The sequence below is a fragment of the Solanum dulcamara genome, chromosome 7 (genome assembly GCF_947179165.1).
Source record: "Solanum dulcamara chromosome 7, daSolDulc1.2, whole genome shotgun sequence".
NCBI classification, from domain to species: domain Eukaryota; kingdom Viridiplantae; phylum Streptophyta; class Magnoliopsida; order Solanales; family Solanaceae; genus Solanum; species Solanum dulcamara.
Window position 1 is genome coordinate 11,702,926 of NC_077243.1, and position 10,682 is coordinate 11,713,607.

The window sequence follows — 10,682 nt, forward strand, 5'->3', positions numbered from 1 at the left end:
CGTGTTCTCCATTAAGTCATTGCCAAAGAAATCTCACAGTGAAGAAAGTGACTTTTCTCGACTCTCCCTTCCTTTTCCATCTCTTTCTTTCCACTAGTTTCAAGCATAGGATAAGAAGATTCTAGTTCTTCAAGAGCTGAAGTCCTCATTAAAGGCTCATTGCCAAAGAAATCTAGCATGTGAATAATTTCCAGAGAGCAGTTTGCATTTTATACACTTACAAGTCAGAAATTGGAATTGAAAAAAGTACACATACAGATGGGTTCTTTAGCTAATAAGCTTCTTCATAGACACAAATTGTGGAATTTATATAAAAACATTTTATATCAAACAACTTGCACGATTGTTCTGGCTTCATGTTGGTGGACAAGTGGAACTAGAAATTATTTGGTAGGCTGACAAAGAAATACATCCCTTTTCCTGTAGATCAAAGATTACAAACAAAAGCAATGCGACTTGTACAGAACTCACTCGCAGGATTGACTATACATCTGACAGGAAAAGGAAATAAAGATTAAATTTACTGGAAGAAATAGAGATCACATTCAACTAGAGGTGCAGCAAAGAGGGGACCTTCGGCGAATAGCAAGAGTTCGATATCTCGGAGATGTGACGATAGTCATCCTGCATTTTCAATCAGCCTAGATTTTCCAGAATCTGAAATCTAATGAGTCGAGTAAGTCACCCTTTGAGCTTGTTTGGGTTAAACTGTCCCCTGCCTATAAGTTTCATCATCCCAAGATGCATCCACATGAGGAAGTTGATATTCATCAGGTTTGAGAGCCAATGCAAAGTCTGGCAGCGTTGGGGCTGTCTCCATGATCCTACAGCAATCCTCTTCAGGTATAAGTATTTTTCCAGCACGGGAACTCTATACTGGACATTGATTAAGCTTAAAAACATGCATGAACTATTTCATTAAAAACTTCTCCAGAGACAATAATATCTGACACTCCATTTCTTCTCATTTTTGTAATTGGCTGTCATAACTGTGCATTGTGTTTTTTTAAGTGTGGGGGGGGGGGGAGGGGGGGATGGTTTATTCTATCTTTAATTTAATTCTTATTTTGGCTCAAAGGGGTTGGTTTAGTTGGTGGTGCAGCAACAAGACTTTCCCTTACGATTACAATTTTGTACCTCATCAAAGTCAAGAAGCTATCTTGTAATATGTCAATCCAAATTCAAAATAAATACAAGGAAAACATGCTGTCCCTCAAAACCAATAGCGAACTTTAGCAATCTATTTCAGATAAGCGATTCTGCAGCCAATTGTTGTCATATCTGCAAAGCCACAAAAAGAAAACTTACTTTTCATAAGAGTACAAATCCCTGTTGATCCGCACCTTGCTCGAAGTGTCCTTTGGGATTTTCTCGGCAAGAAACTTCATTGTTCCCCAGAGTGGAGGATTTCTGGATTGGCAAATGGAAGTCAGGCAGACAGAAGAGAGAGAATAAGGTGGGGCGGAAAACAAAAATGTTATGATGGCATGCCACAATCACGCGGGGGGAGGGAGAAAAAATCAGGTGGCCTAAAAGCAGATCGTCTTCCTGCGCACCAGCAAGCTCATTTGCAAAACATAGCTTAATGCAGTTTCTAATTTTAGATGCTTCTGGTGAAATATCAGTTTGGCATACCAATGGAGGTAGAAGTTGCTCAAATGAAAATATGATGTTTCCCAGTCTGACAAATTTTGAGCACTAGACACAGTTCTACAAGTTAGTATGAGCCTATGCATAGTAAAGTCATCCAATTAAATCCAGAAGCAAACTATTCATTACACTGCTTCATGTACACCGAAATTTAAACAACACTAGCTTTAGCTACAGCAACATCTTGAGAAACCACATCCAAGGATATCTGATTACCAGTTGAAGTGATATTTTAGAGGTTCTGTTGAAACGATGTATGCTCAAAGATGTTTGCCAAAAGATGGAAACACTAAGGATAAGAAAGAGATATAATCGGGATATAACACAAACTGATGAATAACAAGACCAAATGTAGGAAACCTTTTGGAAGTCCTAAGGTGAAGATAAACTGAAGATCTGTTCCATCATCTGAGTCACTAGATAAATGCCATAACTGAAACTCTGCACTAACCTATCTGATTGGAAGAGTTATTTTCTAATCAAATTTGATAAATAAAAGAGTTAAACGTATGGATAGGTTCCAATGTTCTTAATAACTCTGGTCTCATAATTAATCTATAGCAGAGCTACAAGTAGTCTTTTCCAAAATAAGTTCTTTCACTGCATAGCAAGTGATATAAAGACATATAGGAAGTACAGGGAGTTGAAGAGTAATGAAGGAGAGAAAACGATAAACTGATCGTCCAACTTTACCTGGAGAGAGGAATAGCTGCATTGAAAGCTTCACATGCCTTCTTACTTTCTTTCAGATACTCATCTGCTGCTTGCAATGCAGCTACCGCCATTCCATGAGATTTTTCTGTGTTTCCTTCATCGAGGATTAGACCATGATAATAGTATGCTGAAGCCTACACATAACTTTATGTGTCATACATAAACTTGTGATAAGAATAAGGTAATAGCTTAGAAGGCAAAGAAGCTGTAGAAACTTTGCAAAGACCAGCAGGAATACATGGATTACGAAGTTGTAGTATGCGAAATTTTCAGACAGAACTTTTTCTTGTATCACCACTCTGCGAGTATTGAGAGCTATCACCTTTTCTTGATTGAAAAAGAATTTTGCTGATGTATGATGCAGCGTTGTCAACCAACAACTCAAAAAAACAAAGAGCCCCTCAATGTCTCCACAGGATAAGAAAGTGTTTCTAGGTAAGCGAATATTCTAATAAAGTGGGAAGGTTAGGCATTGGAATCAATTAAATAGCACAAGAACTCTAAACATTACATATCTGACCAGATCCTCTCATTCTTAGTCCCCAAAACCCCTAAAACTCTGAACAAATTTTAATCAAAACAGTGAGAGCCCGTTTGGATGGGCTTAAAAAAAGTAACTTTTATGTATGAAGTGCTTTTAGAACTTTGAAGTGCTGAAAGTTATTTTTATAAATAAGCAGTTGAGTGTTTGGATAAAAGTGCTTATGATGTGAATTTTAGGATTAAAAGAATAAAAAAAGGTAGTTTGGGAATTTAGTTAAAATATAAGGGATATAAAAGTAATTTCTATGGTCAAAGAAAATGACTTTAAGCACTTTGGAAAAAAAAAGTTAGGAATCCTAACTTTTTATTTTTTACTGACTTTAAGAACTTTATGGCTTAAAGTCAACATTAGACAAACACGTCCAAAAGCTAAAAAGGGGCTTTAAGTTGGTTTTGACTAACTTAAAGCCAATCCAAACGGGCTCTGAAAATGGAGTCGAGACAAGGTTTCATGTTATAGCAGGGAATGTTGAAGAACCATATTTACTTATTCTATAAATACCCATTCCATGGCATACTTAAGAGGACTTTAGGTTGCTTCAAGTGAAGAAACTTAGATAGCCTTATTTTTTTATCAAGGTAACATAATAAGCATTTAGCCTTATAAGAGCCAAAGACCACACAAAATCATCAGTTTAAAGAGCACTTGCACTTACAAATCAAGGTATCCAACAAGATACACTATTGATTATCTACAAGGCTGTTCACAAGAAGAACAAGAAATACAAGTTTCAGATCCCTAACACCATATGTCAAATTCAAGAGCATTCAGCAGGGTTATAAAATCAGCCACTTCCAAAGCATCGGGATATAGAGGAGAGAAATACAACTACAGAAAAGTCCATTCTGAACATAGGTAAGCACCTCTGTCCATTACATCCTCACAGAAGACACAGGCCAACTTGATCAAAAGAAAAGGTATGAGAAATGAATCTACGGCATGAAATTTGGGTGGATTACATGACATATTGACATTTGCACCACTATTTTCACAGACCCTAATTAAGCTGTAGGTCATTTTCCAGAGTGTTTTTTGGGTCCTGAGTGCTTTATCTCTATCAAAATAGCATATTGGCTAATGAATAGACAACGCTGAACATTTCAATACATATTCACATGGTGAAGAAGGGGAGCCTTGGAGTAACTGGTAAACTTGTTGTCATGTGACTAGGAGGTCACGGATTCAAGTCTTGGAAACAATCTCTGACATAAATGCAAGGTAAGGTTGCGTACGATAGGCCCTTGTGGTAGGGCCCTTCCCCGGACCCTGCGCATAGTGGGAGACTTAGTGCACGGGGATGCCCTTTTTTTATGGTATAGAAGGTTGGTAAAGTCAGTCAACTACACCTCAGGCCCAAACTAGTTTAGGATAATTCATAAGCTAGTAACACTAGAAGTTTAGGATAATTCATAAGCTAGTTACACTAGATAAAATAAGGTGATCATCAAATAGCAACCATCTTTCTATACCTAGTAACACATAAACATCACTCTCACAGGAGGAGGAGATACTCTGAGAGTTCCTTATTCCATATTGACACCTATTTATTAACATATATAGGACACACAAGCTATTCACATGCCCCTGAATGACAATTGTAGACTGAGCACTCTAATCTTTATGCACAGTGCACTAATCGCCAAATCCAACTGGGTGTTGCCTGGACAAAGTTACATGTAGCATCAAACCAGAATAGTGTGCTCATGTATGTCATCCCCTCATGGATCACTCAAAAAAATGTTGTATGTTATAAGAGGAAAAGTTTTGTGATGAGGGAGTCTTCTTTCTTCAATAAGTAAAATCAAGCAACACTTTGACCTATAATTTTGCTACCTCTTGTTGTTCATACAGATACTAAAATCTAGGAAATAAAGAAGTAAACAAAAGAAAGAGAATCACAAGATACCTTGGCTTCAATATATTTCCACTTCACGAAAAGCCTATGCTTTTCTCCCCAACCATTTGATAATGGAAGGTTCATGATGTTATCTTGAGCCTGCATGGTAGCAAAAAAACAAGGTAGTTGATATCTCAGACACTATCTGGCGACAACAAGGAAATGCTCCATATAAATGGATTAACACGGCTTTATTTTCCTCTTTCTATTACTATGTCAGGGGAAGGAGTTTAAAAGGACCAAGGACTCCAATAAAAGCAAATGATCCACATAATCAATGCCATCTAGTTGGGAGTAAACTAGTTACCCGTATAGCAATAAGTGTGACATTCAGAGACGCCCAAATTTAATTAGCATTGGAATGAAACGAACTAAACTATAGCAGAACATATAGAGGATTCATATAATCCTTCATCAAACAACGCAGTCGAGTAAGCTTTGGTAAGAGGATTCAGTACCTGCTGCCAGTATTTTACCATCTCACATGCAAGCCTTCTTTTGACAGCCAGTGTTGCTTTAGCACTGTCAATTGCAAGTCCAAGTTGAATATCAACGGCCTAAGATCATGGTGACAGTAACATCAGATAGGGAAGAAAATTCAATCCATATAGTACACATATTCTTAACTAGATATTTACCAACAGCCAACTCTTCATTCAACAATAACTATTAGCACAAGGAAGCAAGTGGACAATACCATATTACAGCCAAAATAACAAGCATGTGCCTTATGCTGAGGGATAGGATGATATTAGGACTAACCGGACATAATTACAATGCTAAATGCACGAAAGTCTGCTGAATTTAGGTCACTCGAATTCAGATGATTCCCTTCACTATTATGCAGATTTCTATAACAGAAATTTTACACTGCATTTAGATTTTAAGCATGTATCCAGAGGATCCCCTTCGCAACTGTTCACAGTTATAACAACAAATCTTTGAAAAATAGATTGCTTTTGCTGTCTCTAGATACTAAATACATATCTTTCACTTTGTTAATTAGTGTGCATTACAGTATGCTTCCATCCTTGAAAGCATGGGTAAGATTGCTTTTGCTGTCTCTAGATACTAAACACATATCTTGCACTTTGTTAATTAGTGTCATTAGAGTATGCTTCCATCCCTTGAAAGCATAGGTAACAGGCATGAATAACTCAAGCTCCACTAACAACCAAGGCAAAAGTAAAACTACACACTAGAACAGAGACTCTACAAAATTTAGGATATCGAGATTGGTAAGACAGCACAAAAAGTGTTAACCTTGCATGTATATTTCATGTTTCAGTCCAGTGTTTATTGAGTCAATCCATGAAAATAATCAATTTCTTCTTCGGCAAATCTGAAGAATAGTCATAGACAACTCCTACAAATCCTACTAATTAATATAGGAATTCCGAACTGAGCTCTCGTACAGTAATTGGGGTGTCTTTGACACACGATTTGAATGTTACTGACTTTTCTAGGATGTTAATGAAATGGTAGTCAAGTAAAGAGAAGCTAAAAGGTCATCACTAGAAGCATATCCATTTGCTTTATATAATTACATAACAATCTCAGATATCATTGGATACTCATTGATGCAGAAAGAGCGAATATTCAGTAGAGCAATGTGCTATTACCTGCCCTAATGCTTGGAGGCACAATGCTCGCAGAACTCCTTCAGCGAGGTCTACCGGCAGATTTCTCCTAAATACAAAGCAAATAATAGTGAAAATCTAACCCCTGACATTTTAAATTTCAAATCATGAATTTGAATTGCATTGGTATCAAAACCTTTGTTCGGCTGGCAACTGAGGAAGAACATTTCGAACCGCACAATCAAGATATCCAGCAGCCTTCAGGAAAATATCAACAGAAGATCGCCTGCTCTCTGTCAGATGTTAAAGACAAAATGAGGAAAAAGAAAGATGAATTTGAAACAGCAAGACAGATGAGTCCCAAGAGAAGTTTAGAGACTTTGCCAAGAAACAAGTGTGTTATGAATTAAAAGAACACGTCAAGACAGTTACTATGCATTTACTGGATCTGCAAAGTTAAACATGGGAGAAATACCCACCTTCAGATACCTTTGGCGAATAACCATCGAGAGATGTTCTAGGAAGAAGCAGCAAGTTAGCTTGCGATAACGATAGTGTTGCCATCAAGTGCAAAACGGATAGTACTTCATACCAAGCACTAAACATTGCAGTTTCCTGAAATATTTTGACAAATAAGACAGTTCTCCCTCATGGTAGCAAAACCAAATAGAAGACTAAACATGAAAAGAAAAAATAATACTAGTCCGACCTCTGCATCATCCTCTTGATTGACCCAAATAAATTGCACTTTATGCTGTAATGTGCTACCTGAAAATGGCCAAGAAAGCAACATCTCACAACTAAAATCAACAAAGTGCAAATGCTAACGAGATAGAAGCCAAAGTATGTACCATCTTTAACTAGCCCCAAAAGAACAGGCAAATAATCTTCGAGAGCCTGCAAAAGATCAGCAAGAGTTGAACCTCCTGCAAGAAATTGCTGCTATGCATCATATCCACATATGAGGAAAGAAACAAGAACATGGCCAAATTCCAAAAGATATATCTATGCTTCCTCTGCAACTTACCATGCTGAGTAGCAGTTTTCCTTCTTGTCCTTGTAATCGTGGGAGCTTCTTGCCCTGCCATAACCACTATTCTGGTTCTGAGAGCGGAAAGGCGCTCCACCAGGGTTTTCGACAATTGATCACCAAGTGCAAGAGAGAAATCAACTGGCTTAGGGATACGTAATCCAGGAACAAATACAGACACCTCGCCAATGTTTCCTGGCCGCCTTCTATTCCCACCAGTATCCTGCGGCGTCGAAATAAAGCATCCCATATCCTAAAATTTTCTCGTATCTGCCAGAGCACTACCATAAATTACAGAATGGTCATAAGACAAAAATTATGTCAATAAAAATAATGACCTCTATCGTGAACACAATTAGGAAAAAATTTGTAACATGAATAACCCTGCAAAATCATCACAAGAAAATTTGGATGACTCAGGCTGGAAACTAGTCATAAAGTGAAAATCACAATAAATGAGCAACCAACAAACAGTTGGCTGCTCACGAGTACTATCCCATAGACTGCTACTAGAACCATCTGTTAAGTCAACAGACTCTTCTGTTAAATATGTACAAAACTGAATATATAAAAACAAACCAGCTTACCTAGGTTTTATAATCAGCAGATTAGGCAATAGGTCAATTTCTCTAGTAATTTCTGCATCATAAGTAAAGAATATTTATGTGAGTATAGGTGCAAAACAGGCAGTAAAAATAAAGAGGAAAAAGGAGATCACAAGAAATGCATGAAAAGTGACAGGTGCATTGGTTTTTCTACATTACCAGACTTGTGTTTCTACCTCTAACAAAAACTTAAACTTCCTCCTTCCATAATGAACTTGGACAGATTTGTCAAACAAGTAGGCGGCTTTGAACCCAATTACAAAAAAGTCACAAAAAAGCACCTTTTCTTCTCTTGAAAGGGGAACCAAAAAGGAAGATGAAAGAAAGAGAACCACAAACTTCTGATTCACGTAACATTGGAGTAAAGAATTGCAAACCCCATTTAATAAAGCAAAGGAACCTATAAGCAAAACCCAACTTGTGCACTAAGCTCATAACTTCAAATTATCCCCAAGTGGGTCGAAAGTGGAGCAGATAAACAACCAACCCCAATTACCAAAACTCCATAAGCATGAGAATTTAAGAAACCCAATTCAATTCAATTGTATTAAAGCTTCCAAAATCAAATCAAATCAATTGAATTCTGTCGCAGCTCAGCACAGATTTTGTACAAATATGATCGAAAAACCATGAAATCATAAGACCCAATTCGTATAATTGAAAATTATACCTGGTTTGAAACAGAGGAGCCAAAATATTCCATCCAAAGAAAAAAGAAAAAGAAAATATGGGCTTGTATTTTCTGGGAATTGATTGAACCCTACTATAAGAAACTCTTTAGCCTAATTGAGCAAAACCCAAATTCCCTTTGAAAGGGCAAATACAAAGGAATCAACTCAACCTCAACTTGGTTGTAGAATCAGCTGACAAATTTCAATCTGGAAAATTTGAGGAAGAAGAAAAAAGTGACAGAGATAATAAAAAGAGAGAAATACAGATAGAAAATGGGTCTTTCTTCTTCAATCTTCAACGTACAGTTGAAATCTTGATAAGCAATCGTCCCAAATAGAGAGAGAAAATTAAACCCATAGAACAAAAAATATTTAAAAATTAGAGGGTTAAGAGTAAATTAATTTAAATAGTAATAATAGTATTGCTGGTGAAGTTGCTTTCCAGAAGGCGTTTATTTGTCATATTAATTTGGTAGCTAGTGCTAATATAACGACAATTATTTGGACAAGATGTTTGCATTTTATATGGCGCCGAATGCAGCCTTTTTCATTAAGCAAATTAATAATTATATATAGTTATAATAAATAATTTTAATTCTAGATATATATAATAAGTGATTCAGAGGAATTTCTTGCGCCTATGTGGCTCTGTCCCCGTCTTCTTCCCATTTTAAAGAATTTTTTTTGCTTGCTATGATGCACTAATTATATGTTTAATTATGTATATGCTAGAAAGTAATGCAACTTTATCAAAATGTGGTCCTTACGAGTCCATGCAAGGACTTTTATATTCTAATATTTTACAAATTTTGCTAACAAATAATTCATAATGTGGGTTAGCTTTGATTGTACAATAATCTTATAGACAAGTTAGATTACTAAATAAAAAAATAACTTCGTACATACAACCGTACTCTTGTGAAATAATTAAATGAATTGCCCAACAAATCAAGTTCATTGACTCTCCTTTTAGTTTACATATGTGTGAAATTTATGAGAAGTGTCTAAATTAGTACTTCTAGTAATTTTTCATTATTTATTATCTTTAAAATAAAGCAATTTAGATGCTATAATACATAAAAATGAGATAATAGGATTAAAAAAGAATTACATTATCCATCTACATATAAGTTCGAACTCTTATCTACTTTAAAATTTTGCGCCTAGGGTGGAATGGCACGAGGAATCTGAGTTGTTGAGACTTGAGATTGGCCGGTATGAGCAAAGTAAAAAAGAGTATTGGTGCTAATGCCTGCACTAACCGCTGGCAGGTGCATAGGAACGAGTATTTTTTTTTCACACACGACATTTGGTACTAGCATAGTAGCATTGATACTTAAGAAAATCGATCAAATTTAATTTACCTCAAAAGTAAAACATTTTCTAATAAAGACGATTTAAGTGTATATCAAGTAGAGGTTCGACTCGACAACATGTTCGATAGAAAACATAATGGCCTAGGTCTAGGAGGGTAAGTAAGATGTACGTAGATCTTATTCGTGTGACCTTTCGAGTAGAGATGTAAGGCTCAAACTCAAAATCTTTGATTAAAGATAAAGAAGAGTACTTATCATTCTATCACAACTAGGGGCAGAGCAAGATAGGGCCGAGAAAGTACACGTTCAACTCCATCTAATTTTGAACTGAGATTTAAACGTCAAATGTCAGTATACAAATATAATAGTATCTCATTATAGTAGTCATGAAATGTTCAGACAAAAGTTATCAATTATCACCCCCTTCGATAAAAAATTATATTTTTTATATATAATTAAAAATAATTTTTTTATATATATAATAAATGTTGTACCTTTGATTTCGTAGTATATTTACTTCTACATACATTTTAAACTTCTTAATAAACAAATGAAAATTCGATATCCGCCACTTATCACCAATAGTCACCTATTGTCGGTAGGAATGTGTTGTTTTGGCTTTAATAGTAGTACCTTGGTTCTTTTATTATGACACATCCGCATATCTGTTTTGCC

At 36.0% G+C, this 10,682-nt stretch overlaps 1 protein-coding gene across 6 annotated transcripts; it reads right to left on the reverse strand.

Annotated features, from left to right (window-relative positions):
• Window positions 1–305: 305 nt before the first annotated feature.
• Window positions 306–9,108, reverse strand: LOC129893737 (uncharacterized). 6 transcript variants are annotated; one of them, XM_055969091.1, is made up of 13 exons: window positions 8,691–9,108; window positions 8,003–8,054; window positions 7,413–7,685; window positions 7,237–7,311; window positions 7,095–7,153; window positions 6,865–7,000; window positions 6,582–6,678; window positions 6,428–6,494; window positions 5,264–5,362; window positions 4,815–4,904; window positions 2,344–2,498; window positions 1,309–1,410; window positions 306–824 (listed from the first exon to the last, which is right to left on the reverse strand). In XM_055969091.1, the coding sequence occupies exons 3-13, from the start codon at window positions 7,663–7,665 to the stop codon at window positions 704–706; spliced, it is 1,254 nt and encodes a 417-aa protein (XP_055825066.1). In that variant the 5' UTR covers window positions 7,666–7,685; window positions 8,003–8,054; window positions 8,691–9,108; the 3' UTR covers window positions 306–703. The 6 variants fall into 6 exon arrangements, with proteins under 6 accessions (XP_055825066.1, XP_055825067.1, XP_055825069.1 ...); XM_055969092.1 differs by having other exon boundaries at window positions 7,413–7,696; XM_055969094.1 differs by having other exon boundaries at window positions 8,956–9,097.
• Between the last annotated feature and the right edge of the window lie 1,574 nt (window positions 9,109–10,682).

Bases quoted from the DNA above. Each gene is read 5' to 3' on its own strand.
- LOC129893737 (XM_055969091.1), bottom strand. From the start codon at position 7,665: ATGGGATGCTTTATTTCGACGCCGCAGGATACTGGTGGGAATAGAAGG. The intron at 4,905-5,263 runs GTACTGAATCCT...GCTACCATGCAG, and splicing joins TGGTAAAATACTGGCAGCAG to GCTCAAGATAACATCATGAA. The intron at 825-1,308 runs GTAAGTTTTCTT...GGATTGCTGTAG, and splicing joins GATTTGTACTCTTATGAAAA to GATCATGGAGACAGCCCCAA.